The sequence below is a fragment of the Neovison vison genome, chromosome 10 (assembly GCF_020171115.1).
Source record: "Neovison vison isolate M4711 chromosome 10, ASM_NN_V1, whole genome shotgun sequence".
NCBI lineage: Eukaryota > Metazoa > Chordata > Mammalia > Carnivora > Mustelidae > Neogale > Neogale vison.
The window spans coordinates 33,146,491-33,173,217 of record NC_058100.1 but is presented as its reverse complement, the minus strand read 5'-3'; the positions used below and the strand labels follow the sequence as shown (position 1 = coordinate 33,173,217).

General features: G+C 35.0%; 1 protein-coding gene across 4 annotated transcripts in view; it reads left to right on the top strand.

Annotated features, from left to right (window-relative positions):
* The window catches only part of KIFAP3 (kinesin associated protein 3), a 177,108-nt gene that overhangs the window by 131,235 nt on the left and 19,146 nt on the right, over positions 1 to 26,727 (top strand). For all 4 annotated transcript variants that reach the window (XM_044266941.1, XM_044266939.1, XM_044266942.1 and 1 more), the window contains exons 18-19: positions 8,963 to 9,152; positions 16,349 to 16,448. In XM_044266941.1, coding sequence (XP_044122876.1) covers positions 8,963 to 9,152; positions 16,349 to 16,448 — 290 coding nt within the window. The remainder of the gene's footprint in view (positions 1 to 8,962; positions 9,153 to 16,348; positions 16,449 to 26,727) is intronic.

The following is a 26,727-nucleotide window of genomic DNA, read 5'->3' as shown; positions in this document are numbered from 1 at the left end:
TGAATCTGCGGTGACTTATTTTAATTTGGACTCCATTTATCCACTAACCTCAGGCCAGAGTTATACTGCTACCTTGCTAAGCCTCCTTGTTTGGGAGAAATTTGAGGAGTGGGCCATTTTAATGCGTCAGTAAAATGACTGCTTCTCAGGTTCACTTGGGACAGGACATAGCTGCCAGTCGGTTCTTTAAGCTCAGACTCTACTACTGATCATGACTCAGGGTGCTATTTTCTTGTCCCAAACCTTTTTCAAGAGTAAAACAAGAGGAAATTGACTTAATTCAAAACAGGAGAAACTTTGATTAGACACAGCAAAGATGATGAAACACTAGAAATAAGCTGTCAAGGGAGAATGTAAAGCCTCTGTCCAGTCAGCATTAGTAATAACTGAATAACCAACTTTCTTAAATAGTTAGAAACCCGCCTAGAATGGGAGTGGATGATCTCTTAAGATTCTTTTTACCTCTGGACTTTGATATCCTAATATTCTCAGCATGACTATGTACTATAATAATTAAAAAATTTTTAAGAAGGCGCTAATGCTAGTATTTGTAACGAGGCAATTTAAGAAAGCAAACTTTTTTTATTTAAGACAGGGTGGAATAATAAGAAACATTGAGATACCTTGCAAGCCTTAGGGAAATATGCCTTGTGCAGTAAAGAACTTATGTAATGTAGTTACATTATGGAAATGCTACATTAGTGATGATTTGCTTAGTGTGTTTGGGCCCAAGCCCTCCAATTGGTGACTTGAAACAGATGCGTGGTGGTAGTACTCTTTGTACCCTGGAGGACTATCTGTTTGGTGATGCGGTCTCTATGGGCTCATCAGCAAGTTGTCACCTGTCTGATTAGGCCTCACACGTAGCTCTGGGAGGCAGGGGCTAGAGTAGATTCGGAGAGCAGTGGGGAGACAAGGAGAGAGGGCATATGGTAGTTGATCATTGTCTTTTCTCCTCCAAGCCTTGGGAATCCTGAAGGGAAGAACGGAATCCTCTAATCATAGACAGTTTCTAAAAACCCAATTCGATTTTTATCCTTCAGTACTTCCTCAGCTTCGCATGAAGTATTTGACAACCTCATAAATTCTTCCCCAGTTGGTAAACAAATTCCTCCCCTGACATTACTGGGTTGTAAAACATTTAATTTATTTTATTAAGGACATACTGTGTTAAGACACTAAGATACTAGGAATACAAAACTGAACAACACAAAGTCCCCAGAATGTCAAGTTTACATTCTGTGCTCTAGAAAACACCAGCAGACTGTCATCTAGACATGGGCTTGCTCTCCAGGAGCAGCACTGCTCTTTGGCCCCAGCGACGGATGTTCTGTACTAATGGCCCATCGTGTCTATGAGGTATTTACGGGGAAAGGGGCGTACCTAGATTTTCTGGTGAAGGGGTGATGTCTCTTGTCTTTTCGGCCACAGGTCCCTGTGATTTGATATCTGTCTTTAACTCTGTGTCCCTACTGAACGTGATATTTGAAATGATATTTCACAGATGAGCCTCCTCAGTGCTTTAAGCAGTGGTTGAAGAGATAATTAATTATATTTGCGGTCTGGTTAGAAAATGTCATAATCAACACTACAGGACAAAACTTGGGATAGTACTGTTGAGAAATAGGCAGTATGTGCATTAAAGTCAACAACTCTGTTCTGTATGCGTGTTTAATTATGTGTATCTCTGTATTTAATCATCCTGTACATATCATTGGGGTAAGTGTTTTCTAAGCTATAGAAAGGCATCTTCATAGCAGTTATTACCTTAACCTTAATGAGCAACTAAATTACTCTAGATCTGCTTTAATTTAGTATGAAGAAGTGTATTAAATAAACCATATTACATTCCCAATTAGGGGGCTGTCACATTAAAGGAGAAAGGAAAATCTGCTTTCCATCAGGTATGTTAGAACACAAAGCAGATCTGTGTAGCTCTATGTTATCCTATAGTGTGTTAATCAGATACAAGGTGTGACGGAAGCCAGTTACAAAGAGTTTTCCTGATAGTGAACAGGCTCTGATAATAGGCTGGTTAAGGCTTCATGATGTTTCTGTGGTTAAGTAGTAAACAAAGCGATGTAGGACTTCAAAAAGGATGGCACATTCCATTTAAAACCAAACCATAAGTCTTTAGTGACACTTTAGTTTTTATAGAAACTGAGAGCTTAAGATCATGTCAGGAGCTGAGAAGAGAAAATAAAAAACAAAGCATGTGTACCTTCAAATACAAGACAAACTCAAGTCTCAAAGCAAGGACATCAGGGTACCCTTATAAAAAGAAGCATTTCAAAAATGAAGTAAAAAATAACTATATTCCTGGAGTATTTCCACAATGGCTTGATAAACTTTTATGACTTATCTTGGCTGTGGTTGAGCTATGACATCCCTGAATTCCCAGTTATTTCCTGACAGTGGGGCTAGGGGGTGTTTAAGAGAGGAGAGATTTGGGGGATTGGGGTTAGAGAGAATAGATTTTAATTGCTATATGTTGAACTTATTAAATTTTTTTTTTTTTTTTTTAAAGATTTTATTTATTTATTTGAGAGAGAGACAGTGAGAGAGAGAATGAGCGAGGAGAAGGTCAGAGAGCGAAGCAGACTCCCCATGGAGCTGGGAGCCTGATGTGGGACTCGATCCCGGGACTCCAGGATCACGCCCTGAGCCGAAGGCAGTCGTCCAACCAACTGCGCCACCCAGGCGTCCCTGAACTTATTAAATTTTTGATACTGGATATTCTTTTAGAGTTGATATTTAATTTTTTGTGAGTATTTTTTTTTTAACATAGAATGCATTATTTGTTTCGGGGGACAGGTCTGTGAGTCATCAGTCTCACACAGTTTCCCAGAGTTGCTATTTGCTTTTTTAAAATAAACTCCTTAGACTGCCAGGATTCTTCAGTTTGTACTTATCCCCCTTCAGTTTGGGGGATAAGTATCGCAGTAGCTTTATGAAATAATGGTATTAATCAGAGGTTTTAATTTATAGAATGTTAGAACTTGAGCAAATCTTAGATCTGTTTCATTTTAGAAATGAAGAATCTAAGGCCAAAAGGAATAAAATACGTGGAAAATGGTCGCTCATTTCTGTCAGTATCAGAGCGAAACACAGAACCCAGGCCTCCTACCTCCTAATCCAGTGTTCTTTGAAGTACACCTTACCATAGTATCACTGACACCTGTAAATTCAGACTCTGAGACACTAAGAAACTGCCTGTGCCAAGGCTGCTAAACTATGCTCACTAAGGACACGCGAAGAAGAGAGTTGAGGCCAGGTCTTCCACAGTGCTCGTCCCTGGAGCATGATCAAATTTGTACTGGTTTTTACTAAAATGGGAGAGAAAGGGGGAAAAAAAGAAAGGTGGGAGGCAGTCAAGGGAGAGACACACATAGAGAGCAAGGCTGGGGAAGAGTTACATGCAATAAGGTTGTTAACATGATTTTTTGGGGGAAAGTAGATCTTCATTTTGAGATTGTCTTTCTCACATTTTTAGTCTTAAAATTGTCTTTCTTTTCTAAGACAATAATAGTAGGTGGCAGTTGATTTACATTTAACATCAGTCCCCAAAATTTGTTTTTGAAACTTTGCCAAAATCTAAAATCCTTGGGACCACTGTCCTACCTAGCCTATTAATTTAGTACTAAATAGACTCTCTGCAGCCATAAGCTAAAAATACTTGATAGTCAAGGAACCTGGGACATAAAAATCAGTGTTTCAGAAACATAAAGATGAAAAGCCAGCATTGCATATGAAAACAGTACTATCTCATTTGATTTTCATTAATGTTTACTACAAAGGAAAAGGAGAAGTTAATTACTTAAACCAATATTGTACTCCTCATAACATACTTCATTCCAAAATGCTTTATTTGGTAAACATTCGAGTACTTGAAGCTGTATTATCACAACCTAAAGCAAACTTTTATGGCACAAATACAGTATATTAATAATGTTTCATACTTAGGTTTTAAATCTTTAAAATATTTCCTAAAGTTAGCAATTACTTTTGGAATTAAGGAAGTCACTGAAAATCAATAGGCTATATTAACCGTAACCCTAACAGTGTGCTATTTTTCTACAATTTTCAGCTTTATTTTGATAATGAAATAGTTTTACAGTTAATAAATATTTTCAAACAGTCTTGTAACTACTTGAGACTTTAAGGCCTTGATACTGGTTTGTCAGGGTTTATTTTCTTTGCTATGATCTATAACAAAAAGCCATAGGTACTTATTAAATCTTAAGGTTACCTCCCATGAAACTCCCTGTTGTCATTGTAGTGGATTCACTGTACTGGGGATCTGTAATCTTTGGATCATTTGCAAAACATAATTTTCTATAGCCTGGATGATTACACAGCTTGGTATGGAATAACAGATTTAGTCTACTATTTCCTGAAGGAAAAACTGTTGTTTTCTGACGAGCTAAGCAGGCGGTCATAGTGCTTTCATTGTGATTCCGTAAACAATAATGCACACATTAATCATTATGTTAGTCATAGAAAATTAAACCTATAGTTTTATAGTACAAAAATACTTAAAATTAGAATAAAATTATTTTTTTAAAAGGGACAGTACAGTCTGCATCATTGCTACTATACTTTTTGGTCTTATAATGATAAGATGTGTCTTGGTTCTATGAATTTACTCAGTCATAAACTGATCCAAAAAAATGGTAAAAACTTAAAAGGAATTCAGATTGCATAAAAGTAGTCTAATTACATTAGTGCTAGATCTGTGCTAACTCCCTGCCTTGGAAAACCAGCTTCCCAAGACACTAACAAATCAAGCTTTAATGCCACAACTTAGCCACGGATCCTCCCATTTTGTGTGTTTGGCCTTCTGTCAGACGGTTAGAGAGGCAGTGGAGAGATGGTCTCTTTTTAAATACTGAGCCTTCTATGTGTAGGTTCACTAATAAGAACATTGCCACAAGCTTGAAGGGTGATAAGAAGGCTTAAGATTGAAGGGCATTTGTGAAGAAAATAGCATCTTCTTACACATTTTTACATGTACTTTTTTTATTAGAATAGTAAAATCTTCTGAGAAGCATATAAGTTACTAATGCCTAGAATAAGTATGATTTTTCTTCTTTGTGCAGAGCATTACTTACTAGGCTAAGTACATTTTAGGGATATGTGATTTAAAGATTTTTTAATACTCTTGATTTTTTCATTGATTTATTAGAAGAGAGAAACACTGGAGCACACACCACATGGAGGGGAGGGGCCAGAAGGGGAGAAGAGAGGGAAAGAGGGAGAATCCCCAGCAGATTCTGCACTGAGCACGAGGCAGACACGGGGGCTTGATCTCACAACCCTGGACTGTGACCTGCACCGAAAGGAAGAGTCAGATGCTTGACTGACTGAGCCACCCAGGCACCCCAGTTTACTTTTTAACATACCTATTTCTGAAACATTTCACAGATAAAAGCAAGTTTTACTCTCAATGGAATAGCGAACCCCATCTTTTCTGTGTTTTGAGCACTTGACTAGATTTTATCTCCTGATCTTACACTAGGAATCCATATGCTTGAAACTAAATGATAATAAAGCAATCAAGTCATGTGTTTTTCTATCATCTTTCTTGAATACTTCTTCATTCAGATAATCAAATTTAAAATTTGTCTACCAAATTCATTTGTTTCATACCTCTCGCCAAGTGAAACAAGCTAGTATTCACAAAAGAAACAATACCTATCAAATTAGTTACAGTATTTAATGTGGATTTAATAGGATTTCTGGTATTATAAGGTATCTTCTGGGTATAATAAGGCATAATATAAGGCATATTTTAGTGACCTGTAACTAGTTTATCTTTAAGGAAAAAAGCCAGTTAGTATGGAGAATTTCTTGTCCCGAATACCATTTACTTTTGTTTATGCATTAATTTTTTTATCTTATGGATAATAAGCTTATTCTTTTCTTCTCTCAGTGTATGTGATCAGTTCTTTTTAAATTTTCTAGCCGCTTCTAATATGACAGTAATATATTTGTGCAGCCAACTTTGCAGCTAACACAGACAACTGTGCCACGTAGAGAACCAAAATGTATACTTGCAAAGGCATGAATTTTAAAGAGGTTCAAAATTAAATTTAGCATTTGGGCAAAATTATTTTAAAACTAATCACAGTGTTCATATTGCATAATTAGCACCACTTAGTATTTCATTTAGTTTTGGAAACCCATAGTGAACCATTCAAATCTGTAGCCAATGAAACTACTTGTAACATCTCTGTGCTGTTGCTTTTCCAACTCCCTCTTTCCCTTACATCCTCCCATGTGCGGCCAGGTCAGAGAGAACATGATTGAGAATACCATGTGTTATAAAATAAACTTACCAGACCAGAAGCTACTTCCTCTCAAATCACTGTTTGGTCAACAGTTCAACACATTCGTAGAACCTTGGAGCTCAAAGTTGACCTTGGAGTCCATTTATTATATTCTCATTACAAAAGAATCCATTCCACAGTGACCCTGACAAACACTCATTTGTCCTCTGTTTAATTGCCTTTTCCACATTACTAACCCAGGGTTTACAATGCTGTAATAGCCACATTAGCTATGTGCACTTAAGTTAATTCAGTGTCCTGGGCCTTGTTTTCTCATTTATAACATGATAATAATTATAGTAATTATTCAGGAAGCCATCACTTCGATTAATTAATAGTAATGGCTAACATTAAGTGTTTTCAATATAGGTTTTCTAAATGCTTTATATGTATTATCTCATTTTATCAGAACAACTTATGTGTAATCAGTAAATGGATGATTGTATTAATTATCATTATATCTGTTCATTGTAAGTGTACCAACAGATGGGATTTGGATTTAGCATTTATTGTTTATATCTAAATTGTCAATTTCAAATATAGATTAAAACTGTAGCTATAACTTGGAGTAAAAAAAAAAATTCCTTTGGGGCACCAGAGTGCCTCAGTCAGTTAAGTGTCTGACTCTTGGTCTCAGCTCCGGTGGTGGTCTCCTGGCCTGAGGTCTAGCCCCACCTTGGACTCCAAGTCCTGAGCGCGGAGTCTGCTTGAAAATTCTTTCCCTCTTCCCCTTCCCCACTCTCGCAAGCATGCATGCGCACTTTCTTTCTCTAAAATCAATCTTTAAAGATTTTATTTATTTATTTGACAGACAGAGATCATAAGCAGGCAGAGAGGCAGGCAGAGAGAGAGGAGGAAGCAGGCTCCCTGCTGAGCAGAGAGCCCAATGCGGGGCTCGATCCCAGGACTCTGAGATCATGACCTGAGCCGAAGGCAGTGGCTCAACCCACTGAGCCACCCAGGCGCCCCAAAATCAATCTTTAAAAAAAAAAAAAATCCAGAGATTTAAATATTGAAATTATAACAGTTGGATTAGTAAATGTTTATTATTTTTAAAGTAAAATGTAATAATGTTTATAACTGGTCTTTTATACAATTAAATTTAAATAATATATCAGGAAATAGCTTAATAAGAATGTTAATATTTAACTGTTAAAAAAGGAAAGCTTAATAATTTGTTGGCAAAACTGCCATCAGTAGTATCATAGCCAAAAAAGTTTTCTACTTCTCCCTCAGTTAAAAAGGGACATCTATTATAGTTTCAAAGATGTACAGGTTAGAACACACAGTCTGACAGCTGATACTGAGATTTATTGATAATGTGAAACTTAACCAAATTTAACAAGTAAAATTTGAACAAGATAATAATAGTTACATTCTAATAAAATTTTAGACTTATTCTTACACCCCAGAAATTCCTACTCTGGTGACACTTTTTTACTCTGAGCCTCAGCTTTGGATGAAAATTGCTCAGTATTTAAAATGTATCTTTGGTCCACCTGTTAATTATCATGTTTATGTTGACTATGGGAAGATAGTGGTACTGCCTGGCCCCTTTTTAGATGACTATAAACAAAAACGTTACAGATATGACAGAGGAATTTAAAACTAAGACCCTAGAGTTAGAGTGACAAGAAGTACCTTGAAATCTTTTTTTTTTTTTAATCTATGCCATCAGTGGTTCTGTCCATTAATTGTTCAGTGGCTGCACTAGTCAGAAGTAGCCACAATCTGTGGCCGAAGGCAAGACCTAGATCGGTGCAGCTGTAGCAAACAGTAACTTGCTGAAAGGTCCTTCAGACACGTTCACCAAGGGTGTTCTGTGCGAACAGCTATGAGAGGGAGCAGTAAAGCAGTCACAGTCCAAAGTTGCTCCTCAGGAGTTCATCACTGGAGGAGGGAATAGACATTTAAAGAAGTAATTATGACTAAGTAAGATCATGTTTTTTGGGCGCCTGGGTGGCTCAGTGGGTTAAGCCTCTGCCTTAAGCTCGGGTCATGGTCTCAGGGTCCTGGGATCGGGCCCCACATCGGGCTCTCTGCTCTGCGGGGAGCCTGCTTCCCCGCCCCCCAACCTGCCTCTCTGCCTGCTTGTGATCTCTGTCAAATAAATAAATTAAATCTTTTTTAAAAAGAAGATAATGTTCGTTTGTCCTTAATCTATTTGCTTAGAATTTAATTTAATATAAAATTAAATTCTCTTTGTTTCCCCTGGTAAACCATTTCAGTAGTTAGGAGACATACCTTTCTTTCCTACTGAAAAGTCTTTATCTCAGAGAAGATGTAGTGAAAGACGTCATTTTAGTGCTTAAGCACCTATCATTACTGCCACCAGTGATTATAGCCGCAGATTTCTTTGAGAGCCAAAGTCTGATTGCACACCTAAATTCTAGTAGTAGAGAATTTGTGAAGTTTAAACTTTTAGATTTTGCCATTAGCAATTAGTAATTCAAACAGATGTCTTTAATATATGTAGTTAATTGGTTTTATTGATTATTGTATAAATTAATTCTGACAGGTATTTTAATGTTCCCTTTGACCCAAACAAAGAGCCTCTAAATTAGTACTAATATCTGAGGCCCAAGGTAGTTCCTTTATAAGCTTACATAATAATACCTATTTGTTTTCAATAGGAATATGATGAAGAATGGGCTAAGAAAATTCAGAGTGAGAAGTTTCGCTGGCATAACTCCCAGTGGCTGGAGATGGTAGAGAGCCGCCAGCTGGATGAGAGCGAGCAGTACTTGTACGGAGATGATCGCATTGAGCCGTACATCCATGAAGGGGACATTCTTGAAAGACCTGACCTCTTCTACAACTCAGGTAAGCTGATGACCAAAGCAAAATTAAATAGCTTGTGAGCCATAAATAGGGATTTTGGTCGACCAGCCTTGCTCGTTCCCAAGCTTTGGAAGCACTTCTTGTAGTATTTAAGTGGAATTCTGCAAGTGATTTTAAAAGTACCATCCATACACACCGTGCAAACCTGTTAACTCACCTTTTTTTCCAACTTAGTCTTTGATGTGATCTCCATAAAAAAATGTTGTACCCAGGAACATTACTCTTAGTTTATTACTTTTTTTTTTTTTTACTTTTTTTTTCAGTGTTCCAAGATTCATTGTTTATGCACCACACCCAGTGCTCCATGCAATACGTGCCCTCCTTGATACCCACCACCTGGCTCACCCACCCCCCCAACCCAGTTTATTACTTTCTAGACTGTATAACTTAAAATGACATCCTCAGGGTTTTCATTTTTACTCTATTTGGGATTTATTTAAATGTATAACTTAGGGGCGCCTGGGTGGTTCAGTGGGTTAAAGCCTCTGCCTTCGGCTCAGGTCATGATCTCAGGGTCCTGGGATCGAGCCCCTGCATCGGGCTCTCTGCTCAGCGGGGAGCCTGCTTCCCCCCCACCCCACCTGCCTCTCTGCCTACTTGTGATCTCTGTCTGTCAAATAAATAAAAATAATCTTTTAAAAAAATGTAAACTTAACTAATTTATGTTTTGTTTTCCAGTATATTTCATTTTACCATGGTTTTGCTTTCATTTTGAACTAGTTAACTCTACTTGGTTGGGAAGATTTAGACACTTAAACCTTTTTCCTTCTAACTCTGCTAGTGTTTTTAGGGTAAAACTTAATTTTTATATAAATCATATACTTATATTATAACTGTTGATTCTGCCATACTGCCTTTTCCAAGGATGAGCTTGGCACAAAGATTTGGTAAGTTTCTGCATATTCTGGCTGTCAAAGTGTTGCACTGTTGCCAATACTAATATTACTTCATTGAACTCATTTAGTTGTGAGGAAGAAAACAATTTCTTTATTTTTTTTTAAGATTTTATTTATTTAGTTGACAGAGAGTAACACAGCTAGAGAGGGAACACAAGCAGAGGGCTTGATCCCAGGACCATGGGATCATGACCTGAGCCAAAGGCAGACACTTAATGACTGAGCCACCCAGGCACCCCAGGAAAAGGATTTTTAATTAAGATCTGTAGCAGGTTGGATATGAAAAGCATTAAAATATTATGTCTCAATTAATGGCTTTTTCCCCCTGCTATGTATTCATCACACTTTATTTTCATAATTTTGTTTTGTGCAAATTGCCCATAAATACTGTATTATTTTTATACTTGGTATAGATACTAGAATCTTGGAAAATTGATACTTTGCTTTAAAAATTAAATTAATTTCTTCCAAACTGAACTTTACAGTAGTTATGAAATACTGCCTTGTGTTTCAAACCAGATGGAGTAGATCATTAATTTCAGCCAACCAGAATGCCTTAGTTCAGTAATGGCAAGCAGCTGTTCCTTACATATTCAGATATTCATGAAGTAAAATGATGTAAAATATATATGATATGAATTTTTTTTGTCAACCAGAATCAGAATTCTGTGGAATCAGGTTTCTTGCTTTGAAGATTGATGGCTACTTTTCAGTGTGAATCAATTACTAGTTTTCAAAATTGAATAAAACTTTTAACCATCTCAGTGTTCAACAAAGTTGAAACAACAAAGTTGTTTTAATATGATTAGAACTTCAGAACAAATTTCTAAAAATTTATACCACATTCCCAAAATTAATTTACATAGGTTAACCTCTTAAAGTGAAAATCATAAATATTTTTCTGAGATATTTTATAATTAAAATGTACAACTTATGCTTTTGTGAGAGATCTGAATTATATATATTTATATATATTTTTATATATCAAAATTTAGAAGCAACCACAGCTGATGGGAAAATAAATAAATTCAAGCATTTGAGGAGTAGAATATAATCATTAGACATCCTTATTTTTTTTTAATCTCTGTAGACTGATGATATGGTAGACATTTAACAGTAGAGGTTACATTGCTATGAGTTTAATCAAGATAAAGGTCTCATATCAAGCCATCTATATTATTTTAGTTTATTCGTTATTTTCCCTAGTTCGTGTTCCATGAATAGTTCAACTAAATGAATCTGTGGTACCTCTTGATGCATATCATGAAACCTAGATAACAGCAGCCTCTTGTCTTTCACTGTGTGCAGTTGCATCTTCAGAAACACCAGAGAAATTTGTAAAACTGCAGATTTGTTTGAACACTTGAACCATCTTATTCAAGTCCCCGGTATGCATGAAACTATAGGCTGCCTCTGATGAAAGCAGCCATAGTAGCTTTTCAGCCACAGAGGTGAAGTTAAGTGGCCTGTGATCCCCTAGGTCTTATCTTTTATGTTAAAATGAAATAGCATTTGTTGCTGCCTTCTCATCAGTACTGCCCTCTATATTTTCGAACTGTTAAATATGTGAAAATACGTGTTTCTCTTTTTTTATTCTTTTTTTTTAAAGATTTTATTTATTTATTTGAGAGAGAGAGAGATCACAAGTAGGCAGAGAGTCAGGCAGAGAAGGGGAAGCAGGCTCCTTGCCAAGCAGAGAGCTCCATGTGGGGCTCGATCCAAGGACACTGAGATCATGACCTGAGCCGAAGGCAGAGGCTTAGCCCCCTGAGCCACCCAGGCGCCCCTTTAAAAAGCATCTTAGTGTTGTCACAAGAAAATAGGAATCTACCATCTCCTTTAGTTATGGTATTTTTTTCCTTAGAGTCTAAAATTATTGTGAATGTAGTCACTGAGTAATTTGCTATTCCATCATAAAAATGATGCTGTTTGCTTTAACACGTTTGCCCACAGAGGAAGTATAATTTATAAAGCTGTCTTACCACTACATATTTCTAAATGACTTTTTTTTTGTTTTTTCATCAACTTGCTGAATCTTATTCTTAGCATTTAATATGTGAATATATTTCTGGAATATGAAGCTTACAATGTTTGTTTCTGTCCAGGATTATTGTAAAACCATAGTTTTCGGGGCACCTGAGTGGCTCAGTGGGTTAAGCTTCTGCCTTCGGCTCAGGTCATGATCCCAGGGTCCTGGGATCGAGTCCCGCATCGGGCTCTCTGCTCAGGAGGGAGCCTGTTTCCCCCTCTCTCTCTGCCTGCCTCTCTGCCTGCTTGTGATCTCTCTCTGTCAAATAAATAAATAAAACCTTAAAAAAAAAGTTTTTGTTTACCTGTATGTTTCTGTGATAGGTCTTATAAGGTGTAGCTTGGTAAGTTTTGATTTTTCTATTTTAGCAATTTCTTTTTCTCAGTTTCTTCATTATTGATATCTGTTTTCTCCCAGACAGTCACAATTTCACTTTTGACTCATTCACTAAAAAGCCCAATATTATGTTTTTATTTGACTTTAAGAAATAAAGATTATTTCAGTAACAATCTATATAAGAAGATACTGAGTTATTTTACCTTTTTTTAAAAGATTTTATTTATTTTTTTGACACAGAGAGAGAGAGCACAAGTAGGCAGAGAGGCAGGCAGAGAGAGAGAGAGGGAAGCAGGCTCCCCACTGAGCAGAGAGCCCGACGCAGGGCTCAAACCCAGGACCCTGGGATCATGACCTGAGCCGAAGGCAGAGGCTTTAACCCACTGAGCCACCCACGCACCCCTATTTTACCTTTATTCACAATCTCTATAAGCCAGTTTTTTACTGGGTTGCAAAAATCAGAAGGTTGAAAACTGAGGGTTGCTGGAGAGAGGGGGGTTAGGAGAAGGGGGGTGGGGTTATGGACATTGGGGAGGGTATGTGCTTTGGTGAGTGCTGTGAAGTGTGTAAACCTGGCGATTCACAGACCTGTACCCCTGGGGATAAAAATATATTATATGTTTATAAAAAATAAAATTAAAAAAATCAGAAAGTTGATAAATTACCTGTGCTCCCAATAAATTTGCTTTGATTTCCTTCTTGCTCCAGTACAGACCCCATTTTACTCATAGTCCTATTTATCATCATTACTGGGAGCACCTCAAAAAGGTGTGTTGTGTAGCTGTGGTCTAAGAGGCTTCATATAATTGAGTAACCAAAAAGTTTATAAAGCTGTGCAGCTTACAAAGGGCTCTGGTGTATATCATCTCTGTCTTCTGTTTGTTCTGGTAGTTTAGATGTTCCATGAAATTCTTTGGTTCCTTGTCACTATCAAGATTAGAGTAGGAGCTTTGGAAGAACACTCTTAGGTTTAGCTGGATTTTGTAATCAGGAATATATGATTCCTTTGTATTACTTCTATAAAAGAATTAATTTTGGATTCAGAATGCTAAGAAACAAATAGGTAATTCCAAAGAAGTCGAGGTGTTTGAGTTGAGGATTTTATCTAAGATGTAATTTCACTTTTATTCCTCATTCTTTCACCTTTATTCCTCATTCTAGTAAAGGAAGATTGCCCATACAGCAGAGCTGCCTAAATTTTGTCAACACATTATGAAGGACACAGTAGAAGCTATAATTTACTGAGTGAATTGCTGTGCTCTCAGATTATTAAAAATTAATTTCAGAAGTATAAATTTATTCTTTCTTACTTACATTATGTCAGGTTTATTATATTATCCCCATTGTACTCTAGGTTTATAAAATTGCTGGCTGAATCTTTCAACTTAGACATTTTTAGTTTGATCTCTATTTGATGAGCTTCTAGTTTGTAGTTCTCTGTATTTCCTTTATCCTTTTGCTACTCATTTTTCCCTTTGAAGACAGTGGGAGCTCCAAATCAAAATGAAGATGTTGAGAAATTGATGACAGTTTTTCATTTAATTTCTTCTTAATCCGGTTTACTTCATTAGGTCATGTTTCATATGTAAACTTTTAAAATACAATTCATGTGTCTTTTTATTTGGTTGTATTTTCTGGGTATCAGAATCCTCTATACTACTAGCATGCAGAATATCTTTGTATTCACTTTCAAAGAGCGATAAATATTTTATTTTGGCACGTTAACTTAGTTGTGTTCCTCTGAAATTCACAGATTCCTTAAAACTTGACCTTTAATTGTTTGGTTTTAATTTAACAGAGGAACTTACTAATTTCTGTGGTCTTAACCTTGTTAATTTTAGCTGCACTCCTGTAAGAAGTCTTCAATCCATGTAAAATGTTATTGCAACTGCTTAATTCTCAATCTTTGTGTCTTGGCATTTCCCATAATTTCTTTTTTTTTTATTATTATTTATTTGACAGAGAGAAATCACAAGTAGGCAGAGAGGCAGGCAGAGAGAGAGGGAGGGAAGCAGGATCCCTGCTGAGCAGAGAGCCCGATGCGGGACTCGATCCCAGGACTCCGAGATCATGACCTGAGCCGAAGGCAGCGGCTTAACCCACTGAGCCACCCAGGCGCCCCTCCCATAATTTCATTTTTTATAACCATTTTTGTTTAGCTGGTCTTTTGATCTATTAACTTTTTGAGAACATGGAAACTGGACTAAATATTAGATACTTTTAAGCTACCTCTTAAATATTTAAAATTTACTAAATAAGAGATTATACCAAAGATACTCATTAGCAATTCAACAATTATATAATAATACAAATCTTTAGTATACGATATGTAACAGAAAAGTGGTACAGGGGTCGTACGGAAATACAAATCACCTCACTTAGTCACTTGCCAACACTATTACTTAATTTCACTTGCCAATACTATTACTTAATTTTATCATTCACTTGATTTGTAATAACTTTGCTCCTCAAATAGATTTTGTCATTAATTGCTACCAGTCTTTCAAGACTCAAATCAGTTATGCCTCTGCCTCCCTCCTCCCCAAGTAAGATTTTCTAAGCCCTACAGAGCACAACAATCTCTCTACACCTTCCTCTGCCTGCAGCGCTCATTCATTACTTACATCCATTCCTGCTGTATGTCATTTATCAAATAAATGTATTATTTAATTGCATCTTATGTATTTGCCTTATGTTTCACTTAATTTAAAATTCTTGAAAACAGAAATTAGGTATTGGAACTTTTTGTAATTCCCCTAGAACCGAACAGAGTATTTTATGCAAGTGGTAGATGTAAATGACCATCTGGTGACTAAATAATTTGCTTACTATGCCAACTTTTTAAACAATGTTGTATGACCTAGCCCACATTTATCTATAGGTCACTTAACAACCCAGAATACTTTCAGAAAAGGAAACTTCAAAAGGCCTGCCAGCTTTCCAAGCAATTATTACAAAAGCCACATACGGAAATACATTTCTTTTATGCCTCGGTCAGCCCAGAAACTATCACTTACAGCTTTTTGCCTCAAATTCTTTTCTTATTCTTAACTGATTCATAATTCTATCAATAATAGGTTATCTGGTTTCTTAGAGTAAATAAGAAAGTAGTATCTTTCTAAAATAAGCAGGAAGCAATAATAAAGACTTAGATAAAGAAAAAGGAGTACTTTATAAACAAAGAAAAAGAACTTCTCAAAAGCATAGTGGTGTAGAGCAAATTAGTATAGGTAGTCCAATAAATCTAATAACTCAGGGCATGACCAAAAAGTAATTGAAACTTATAATGAAGATTAAATCATCAAGGAGTAATATATTATGTTCATTATACTTTTTAAAAACACAGAGAATATAAAATACACTTACAAACATTTCTAACCCAAGTTTGCGTGTGTGTTTTAAGGCTGGCACTGAAAGTGTCGAGCAGTGCTTACTTAGAAATTAACTCACTTGAAATACCTAATTTCTTAATTATGCTACACAAATGAAGTGGTCTGGGTGTGAAATTACTCACGCCATGCTGTTTACTGCCTCGTTGTCTTTGTTCATCCTGGTTTCTTAGCGGGGACCATCCTTACTATCACATACTACTTCACCTCACCCCTTATCTTTTCTCTGTTTTTATACAAGACCCTAAGTCCCTTGGAGGCAGAGATTGTCTTATTTATCTCTGTGCTAGGGTAGTGCTACCACATAGTAGGTGCTCAATAAGTGTTCAGTTGTTTTGCTGCGTTGTTGTGAAGGCTTAAGTATGTATTGTCTTATCTTGGTCCCAGAGAGAGTAGCATGTTGTGCTAACATTTCTCTTTCCAGATTAAATATACAGATTATTTTCTGTTGTGTTGCTTCTTAGCATTATTTCCTTTTTATTCCCTACCAATAAGTTTCACTAGTTAACCAATTTTCCTTCTTTCTAGATGGATTAATTGCCTCTGAAGGAGCCATAAGTCCAGACTTCTTCAATGATTATCACCTTCAAAATGGAGATGTAGTTGGGCAGCATTCATTTCCTGGCAGGTAAATAGTCTTCCAAGAAAAATCTAATATATGGTGTTTCCCTTGTTTTTTGAAAAATTAGAATTCTCTTCACTCCCCCATTTCTCTGTTTTCATTAAAGAGGAAAAAAATCCTCAATATTTTCAAGAACATGCTTGTTTGGTATCAAATTAACTTATAGAGTCACATTTTTTATATTTAAAAAATGAAGATTGCAGATCTGAAAAAATAAATGCTTCATCACTTTGGAAAATACAGGCTGTCCATTGAAATAGACAGTTCTTTTGCCAAATTAATGAACTCACATTGTTTCCTAAGTGCTTTCCAAAGCCAGGAAAATATAAGAACACAATACATGTATTTTAATAATTACTCAGACATCACTGTTTTTAAAAGTTGACACTTTGATTCAATTGAAGACTATTCTTCCCTGCATGGGATTCAAATAAAATACTTAAAAGAAAAAAAAAAAAAAAAACATGGTATGCCAGCCTCATTCTACAATTACAGTGACATTTCTCCCAGCAGATACTCACTCTGTTACTGGTGTCATAGATTTTTCAAATTTTAGCAGAAAGTGTGCACAATATTTTCCTCTTCATATCACTCTCAGAGGTGTAATATTTTCGATGCAGTCTGACTGTTGAAATTTCGCATTACACTGGTTCAGTGAATGGGTGGAGACTAGTTGCCCTTCAGACTCTTTTTTTTCTTTAAAAAAAATTGTGACCAATATGTTATAATTCTTAATGATTACTTATAATAAGCCATTTTAATTCAATAATTACTGTAAACAAAATTGATCATCTGTCATGCGTAATCTGTTTTATGAATATTCTTCATTTATTGCCACCTGCACAGCAGTGTTTTAAAGCAAGTATTATTGCAGCCATGTTACAAATGAAGAACTCGAGTCTCTAACAATTTAAATTTAAATAACCAACTCACATGAATAGGGTGGGAGAGAAGAAAGTTTGAACTCCGGTCTGTATGTCCCCAAAGCTTAGGTTCTTTCTAATATAAAATGATGCCTAATTTGGAAGGAAACATAGCATACGGTAGTTGACTTTTTTAAGTGTTTCGGTCTTTTTTTATCACAGCTCATATAAAGCAATACATTTCATATTGCAACCTAGTGCAAGCACAAAGATATGCTATATATATGTTTATATATTTGTTTATATATATACATATCTATACATATAAGTAAAACAAAAAATTTGTTAAATGGTAATTATTCTTATTACCTGTAATGCACAAATATATATTGTTTTATCCTATTCTGTTTCATCTTTGAAATACAGATTGCAGCCTACCGATTTCAGAGTTCATTGATGGTTGTGACCCAAAGTTTAAAAGCATGTTGAAAACGTAGGAGTAGTATATGAAATGCAGTATAACATCATATATAGTTCCATATTCTTTAGTGGACTCAGGATTCTTTATTGGACTTTAAATAAATAATAAGACTTCGGAAATAGTTTCATTGGTGTACTGGATTGTCATGGTAAGAAACTCCTTGCCTCAGGACATAAAAGTTAAGCATGGTTAAATATCAGAAAGCATATGGCTTTCGATTGCTTCTGATGTTTCTGTCTGTATTAGCTATAATTATTTAAATAGAGGCTCTGTTTAATCATTTTAACTACTATACTCCATCATGTGACAATTCACTGTAAGTGTTTTCTGAAACATAATTGGGAAAGGAAGAAATGATTTGGGTGTATAATCCTAATTATTTATATTGAAATTTTTGCTGATAGCATTATGAGATCAATTATTGTGACATTTATGTTTCACTGTGAACAAAAACATTATTTTGGTGTCTCCTGCAGATCTTGCCAAACTAAAGAAAGCAGACTAATACTAATCATGCATTACTAATTTCAGAAAGACTTGCCTTCATTTTTTAATATAATTACATGATTAAGAACCTGAAACTTTCATTAAAATTGAATATTCAAGCAGTGGACTTATGAGCTCAATTCAGCAAAACCTCATTTCTGGTTTTCAAAAATGGTCATTTTATAAAACAATAAAAGTTTTTTAAGAAATACAGGTACACAGTAAAATGTAAATTATATATTGTGTCCAAAGGTTTCAGGATTTTATTCCCCAGTTCTGTTAATAACTTCTTTTTTAAATTTATTTTTTATTTATTTTCAGCATAACAGTATTTGTTATTTTTGCACCACACCCAGTGCTCCATGCAATCCGTGCCCTCTATAATACCCACCACCTGGTACCCCAATCTCCCACCCCTCGCCCCTTCAAAACCCTCAGATTGTTTTTAATAACTTTTTTTAAAAAAAGACTTTGGGAAAGCCTCTTACCTTGTACTTTCAGTTGCTTCGCAAGGAAAAAGTATTTCAGTAGCTTCTTTTACATCATAAAAGATATATCACAGTAATGTTTGGCTTAAAGGATTAGCCACAAAACATATTGTAGACTATTTTTTCAAATCAAAGGAGTGAAATACTTACTTATTATAATCATTTTGATTTGAGAATTGTTTGACCTCTAAAAAAAAAAAAACAACTTCCCCTGAGAAAGTTTTGTCTTTCATCTCTTGTCTTTTGTAATTTTTCAGGCCTTAAATCACATAACTGTATCATTTTCTCTTTTTATTTCCAGAAGAAATAATTTACAATGAATTTCCTCAGTTTTTTGTAGGTAATAGATCAAATAACAAGGGACTGTAAATTGTATCAGCAGAGATACAGAGAAAGTATACAGTATAGCCAAATACTCATGGTTGCTTTTTGCTACATTTTGTTTTATTGACCTACTCTGGAATCATTTACTCTTTCTTTTATTCAGTCATTTTTGGTTAGTTAGGATTCTCTTTTAATAGGATTTCTATGCTCTTCCTTGATGGTAACAAACCATGGATCTTAACTCTGGCTTACTTTTTAATTCTGCAAAGATTTAAGTATTTTAAATTGCTACATAATTATTCACATATTTAGCATGATCATTTTGCTGCATACTGTCCCAGATGTGAAATTTTAAACTAATGGCTACCTTTTAGCTTCTGATATCCAATAGGTAAATTTAAAGCCAATTAGACCAAATAACATTGCCTTAAAATACTACTTTTGAAACTGTTTGCTTTAACAAAATAGGAATATTTTAAACAAAATAAGGAGTATTTTTTGAGAAATGTGAACAGAGGGTATTGGACTCTTGTTCTTCATCTCCTTTGGAAAGATGAGAATATGCAGACTTCATGGGCAGCATGAAAAATTGGAGTTAACTATGAAATTTCTAAGTATAATGTCTTGATTGAATTCTGAATATTGAAAACACCGTTCTTTAAATACTTGTAAAAAGTGGAAACGTTACCTATTTTGAGGGTTTTTTTCCTTTAAATCAGGGAAGTTGTCCAGATAACTTAAAAAATTTTGCCTGCTCTTTATCATATGTCTTTGATAAAGAAGCACTGTCAACTTAGAGAATGTTTTAAAAATTAATGTATAAATGTGAATTTTTATCTTTACCATTGTTTTTAATGATTCGAGATGTGAAATGATATGACAGTGCCAAGTGGCATGCTCTCCAGCCAGTACTCATGGCTTCTCTGTCCTTGTAGTTTTTTAACATATTAGTTCCAGTGGATTCATGTAAAGTAGATGATCCCACATTCCTGAAAAGTAAAAAATAAATTTCTAATTTTTATGATAAGAGGGGTTTTTTTAATTGGTCAAAGAAAAATTCTTCACTTTATTCCTAAAATGACAAAGTTTAGTAATAGGACAAATCTGTTAAAATGGGGACACTAAGCCAAATTTAGAGAATTGTTTAAACCGCTTAAATAGGTATTTTTTTCTTAAAAAGTCAGGGGATCCTTCTTAATCTGAATGCCTACACTTTTGCAATAAACCAAGGCAGTTTAATTGGAAACAGTGAAAATTGTTAAACTCATCTATCCTATTCTGCAAGGGAGACTGGTTGTTTGATAAAATAGATACTGGCAGTTGGACAGCAAATGCTGGGCTTTAGACATGTGTCACTATCGGTTTGAACCTCTTGGCGCCAGAATTTCCCGACATTTAGAGGTGATGCAAAATACATTAGGGCTCCAAGGCATTAGCTATAGAGTTGCCAGTCCCAAAGGGTTAGATGTAAATCTCCTCCCCACCAACACCCCCCTCCCCAAAAATCTGAATTGGTGTTAGAAAGTAAAGTGGAACTTGCTATTAAAGCTAATTAAAAATAATAGGAGTAGGACTCGCTTTTTTTCCTCTTATATACAATATATCTGCACCATATTTTTGGACCGTTTTTTTATTATAACTCTTACTTTTCAAGACTAACAAGAACCTCATGTTGAGTATTTTTAAACTGCTTCCAGCTTTTACAAATCAGTTTTTGTTGCAGTAAAAATGGTCCATTTTTCTTTTATAGGAATCCAATTTTCATAAACTGGGAAAAAAATTGCAGAGACTGCTTAGGTTTCCTTGGGGCTTTGAAAAATATTTTTCAGAGGGCCTGGAGTTCTTCTTTGTGGTTGGCACAGTGATGTCATTTACTGACCATTTCACTGGAGTCAAAGATGAAATAGATGTTTGCATTATCTGAGCCATCTGATTCTTACACTTTCATTTTCTGTGTTTTAGATAGCTTTTCTCTTTCTTTCCTTTCCTGAGAATACTTTGACATTAACTATTCTGTCCATTGTATACATTATATATTATATATACACACATTTTAGTCCATTCTTTCTAATTTATTTTTTCAAACATTTAAATCACAGTTGAAATGGTAGTAACACTTTCTAAAATCATCCTGAGTAGAACTAACAAATTAATATATAGAGAAAATCTTTTATCCAAATTTTTAAATGTGTAATTTTTCCTGAGACAAGGATTCTACATGTCAAAATTAGACTTATTTCTTTAGCTTTCAGGCCACTTTAGTTATATTCAGCTATTTAGTCAGTTTTTTCATTTGAAAAAAGTAACCCCAAAATTACATACTTTGTCTAGATGCCATTGTGTAATGTTTACAGAACTACATATTATTCTTAGAACTGTTTATTATGAGACTATTTCAAAGCAGTTATTCAAAGAAGAAATCAAATTATTGTCTTACTTACAACTCTTAATTTGGCAAGTCAAGAAGTTCTTTTATGGGACGCCTGGGTGGCTCAGTGGGTTAAGCCGCTGCCTTCGGCTCAGGTCATGATCCCAGGGTCCTGGGATCGAGTCCCGCATTGGGCTCCTTGCTCAGCAGGGAGCCTGCCTTTCTCTCTGCCTCTGCCTGCCTCTCTGCCTGCTTGCGTGCTTTCTCTCTCTCTCTTTCTGACAAATAAATAAATAAAATCTTTAAAAAAAAAAAAAAAGTTCTTTTATATTGAGAGAAATGTACATATGCCTATAAATTCCCCTCTTTGATAAGTTCTGTATCAATTTTAATTGATAACCCATACTCTTCTATTCTAATAAAGTTTTAGTGACCTTCATTACTGAGTAAGTAGTATAGAAATTATATGGAAGGATCAAAAGAAAATGAAAAGAACTTCCTGGAAATAGTTCCTTTGAATGACATTGAGGCCAGCCATTTGTTCAGCAGCATTTTAGGAACTAATGAATTGGTATGAATTGGTATGGTATTACTTATGAAATCCTTTACAGATAATCATTCACTAAAATACTACTGTATTTAGTGTGCTATTGAATTTTTATCAAAAATTTTTATAGGGGTACCTGGTGGCTCAGTGGGTTAATCCTCTGCTTTTGGCTCAGGTCATAATCTCAGGGTCCTGGGATAGAGCCCCGCATCAGGCTCTCTGCTCAGCAGGAAGCCTGCTTCCCCCCCCCCACCTGCCTCTCTGCCTACTTGCCATCTCTCTCTCTATGTCAAATAAATAAATAAGATCTTTAAAAAAATTATCATAGCTTTTTATTTATTTATTTTCCTATCGATTTTTCCAAGAGGAGAACATTCATGAGAAGCCTTTTTAAAAAACTCCCAGCTTTAGCGATTTTTTTCAGACACGGTGATTGCAAAATAAAGCAGCCAGATTCCATTTTCACCTATCAATTGCCAAAATTTCTTTAATACTGATACCCACCCTACGAGCAAAGAAGTACTCTGATATACCTCTGTGGGAATTTAAATGGGTAAAATCTTTGTGGAATGTATTTGGTAATAGAAAGATCCTTACCTTGATGGGACGCCTGGGTGGCTCAGTTGGTTGGACGACTGCCTTCGGCTCAGGGCGTGATCCTGGAGTCCCGGGATCGAGTCCCACATCCGGCTCCCAGCTCCATGGGGAGTCTGCTTCGCTCTCTGACCTTCTTCTCGCTCATGCTCTCTCTCACTGTCTCTCTCTCAAATAAATAAAAAAAAAAAAAAAAAGAAAGATCCTTACCTTGTTCCCTTCCTATAGCTCTGTAATTTCATTTCTAATGACTTATACTTATGAAGTTATTAGACATAACACTAGATAGGTAAACTATTAAAAAATAAATGATCACATGTCAAAGTGTATGTCACTGAGTGTAGTAAATGTAGTGTACCCTTATCTAATTGTGGATTAAATGTTATTTTTAGCACCTGCTTTTGTGCCACATGATTTTATTCAGATTATATTACACCAGTGTTTTGATTTAAGAACATAAATATGAAGGCCAAAATAGGTTAATAGTAGTGAATTAATCAGTTAATGTATTAATACATTTTTAACAACTTGCCTCCGAGCAATCTGAAGCACCAATTTGTAATAAACAATGTCATATGAATTAAAGTAGGTAAACAATGTCATGCTGCATAACAAAGACTACATATCTTACTCTGCATTTTAGTAACATTTACTCTAAGATACGCTAAAGCACAGTTCACTGTCAGACTAATAAATCTGCTTGCCTTTTGGAGGTCATAATGGTTAAGAGTAAAGGCTTCCTTATTAGCTATCTGGTTTTGGACTAGTTCCTTAAAAATCTCTAAGTCTTCCTTTCTACATTTGTTAAAATAGGGATGATACTACTCTTTCCCTCACACACTATTGACAATTAAATGAAATACACAAGGATATAAATGCATACTTTGACTTAGACCAAAAAAAGCAAAACAAAAACAAAAATCCTTAAACATCTTATTTCTTGAAACTTAGAAGGTTCCTCCTATGACATTCCATCTTCTGAAGTAAAAAACAACTGGCAGAATTGCTATGAGAGTATTTAGAAGGAAAAATGCAATTTAATGTAAGAATTGTTATAGCAAGAGTCTCACAGTATAAAAATAACTTACTTGCATTGGTTTAATTTTCTTATCAGAACTGTGTTAGTCTCCTGTTTTAATACTATTAAATTGTCTTAGGTACTTAGTTCATTAGGTTCTCCACAGAATAATCTAGTCCTATAAAAAAGGAGGATGAGGGGCGCCTGAGTGGCTCAGTGGGTTAAGCCACTGCCTTGGGCTCAGGTCATGATCTCAGGGTCCTGGGATCGAGTCCCACATCGGGCTCTCTGCTCAGCAGGGAGCCTGCTTCCTCCTCTCTCTCTGCCTACTTCTGATCTCTCTCTGTCAAATAAATAAATAAAATCTTTAAAAAAAAAAAAAAAGGAGGATGAAATGAGTAAAAACTCAGTCTATGAAGGTTAATATCTCATGCAAATCATTTATTTAGCCAGTTAACCAATGTAAATGTTTAGATACATGATGCTGTTGTTTTATGCCCAAACACGAATTCTCAGATATTAGTTTTACTTGTCTTACTTATTTAGACATTTTATAGAGACAGCTTCTTTCTAGCCTTTAACAAAGGCAAGGAAATTTGGTTCTGCTACTTGGACACTAATGATTTGCATTTCCCAAGGAGAATTGAATTAGGTTTTATTAGTAAATTGGGCCCATAACTTTTAAGGCCAGATTTTATTAGATTATCACACATCAGCATTAGCAAATTGTAAACGTTACTGTAATACAAGCCAAAATTCGAGGCTTAGAATCCTGGAAACTTGGGGAGATGTTTTATCCTAGAGAAATTATACTCCTGACTTGGAAAAATATTTTAAGTGATTTACTTTCCTTTGGAAATTTAGAAGCAATAGAAGTTGGCAACAAAACTACCCTCATTAAGTTTCTGGTAATTTTCAGTCTGGTGCAGAGCAGTTTTAGAGGCATACTTGTTAGCTATATATAAAGTACCAAAAGATGCTCCCAAAGACACCCAAATTTATTGTCACTTTATTAGGACTTTTATTTAGATGAAATTCAGCATAACTGAGACTATAAATTAAAAAAAAGTAATATGACTATGACTACATCCTATAAAAATGTTAACACATCAATTATGGTGTAGCTTTGTACTAGAAGAAATGACATGGGAGTTAATGCAGTCATGACTGGGAAGTTAATTATGTCACCACCTTTTCAGAGTGATTATCTAGTGTTAAAGTTTATACATTTTTATATGTATTAATCACATTTTTGTTGACTCTAGAGTTATATAAAAATTAGTTGTAAATTTAAGTGGAAAGAAAGTCCAAAGTCCATCCGCAGATACAACTGCTTTTGTGACATGCTCTTAGTTTAAAAAAAAAAAAGAGTTGTTTTTTTTTTAAAGGAATGGGATGTAATTACCATTATAAATACTTGCTTAATGACATTCTAATCAAAACAACAAAATTACAAGCAATTTGATAAACACTACCACCCTCTCCAAAAAAATAAGAGAGAGGAAAACACAGTATGTCATCTCTTATTTCCTGTAAATCTGGATTCAGTGATAGTGAGCTTACTCCTAAACTCAGAGATATTTTCTAATCTGAAGTTGACTTATTGTAGTTTATCCGTGATTTGATTGATTTAACAATGTGATTTAAGTATTTGTGAACAATTGTTAAAAATTCCTTATATTAGAAATGTTAAACCAAATATTTTTTTCTTATTTGTTTTAAAGAACATGCAGTCTAGACCCTATAGGTTTTTAAATATAATATTAATTAATTCCCATATTTCCCATATTGCCCGTAGTCCTTCCAGATGTGCTATTACAATTAGCTTACCCTTCATATATGAGCCATATGGGTTCTGTAAACTGATTTGCACTTATTTTGAATAGGAATTGTATAGTTTGCAGATGAATTATTAAAGTATATGTATAATTGCCAAGTAAATCTAAGAGCAAAATATTAAACTGTAGTAAATGAGAAAAGAATGTACAAATGAAGACCTGCCTGCTTTAATAAGTTTAGTGGTTACCTTCTCAGTTTCAACCAAAAGAGTTCCTTTTTTAAAAAATTTTTTTGGTTATTGTGTTAAAAAAAAAATCTATAAAACTGCTTACAGAAGTATCTAAGACAAAAACAAGGAAATATAATGTTCTAAACTCAGCCGGTCCAAACCACTTGAGCTGCTGTGACAGCTCATAAAACGGAGAGTAGTTTTTAACTGGGTTCTGTTTTACATTGCCAGAGTGAATTTTCCTTGCAGGAAGTAGCCAGAGGGTTTATTTAGTTTCCAGTGCATGGCTTTGATCTTTCTGTACTGTCACATCTCGGGTTACATAGCCCTTTTCACTGCAGTAAATCTGCAACAGTTAATGAGAATAAAATTTCCTCCTCCTCACTGATCGCATGCTGTTAAATGCCAAACCACAGCCAACTGCATATTTGCAAAATTTTAGCTACAATGTATGAAAACAGTGCAATCAATTTAATCTTGTTGTCTTTGTAATTCATTTTATTGGGCTTTCTTCCTTTTTGAGTGACCTACTTTATCAAGTAAGGGGTTGCAGAGCCAAACCTGGGAGAAAAATTTAGAATGTTAATAAACTGAAGGGAGAAAGGTGTGTGTGTTGAGGAGGAGGAGTGAAGAGGTGGGTGCACGTGCATGTCCACCACCATTGAGATTCAAACCGGGTCCCCTTCAATGCTTTGGAAAGACCAAGCCTTCCTTTCTCTTCAGATAAAATAAGCTGATCTGTTACTACTTTGATTATGTTGTATGTTCCATTTCAACATAAATTTGTACCTAATGAGTTTATTTAATAAGTCAGAACATTATTTTTCACTTTTGATTGTAGAGAAGATTCTATAGTATTTAGTGGAATTTACTATTAGAGCTGTTCTTAAAGTAAAAATATTTTTATAAGAATCCACTGAACTATCTTAATCAAATGGGTCATACTTAGTAATATTATAAATATCTCTTGAATAAACCAGTGGAAATTCAGAATCACAGTAAGCAAGCTGAATTTAATACATTATTAAATATATATATCTACATACTGAAGTACATTAAAATCTTTTTTTTTTTTTTTTTTTACTTTCTCTTTTGGCTACAGTGAAAT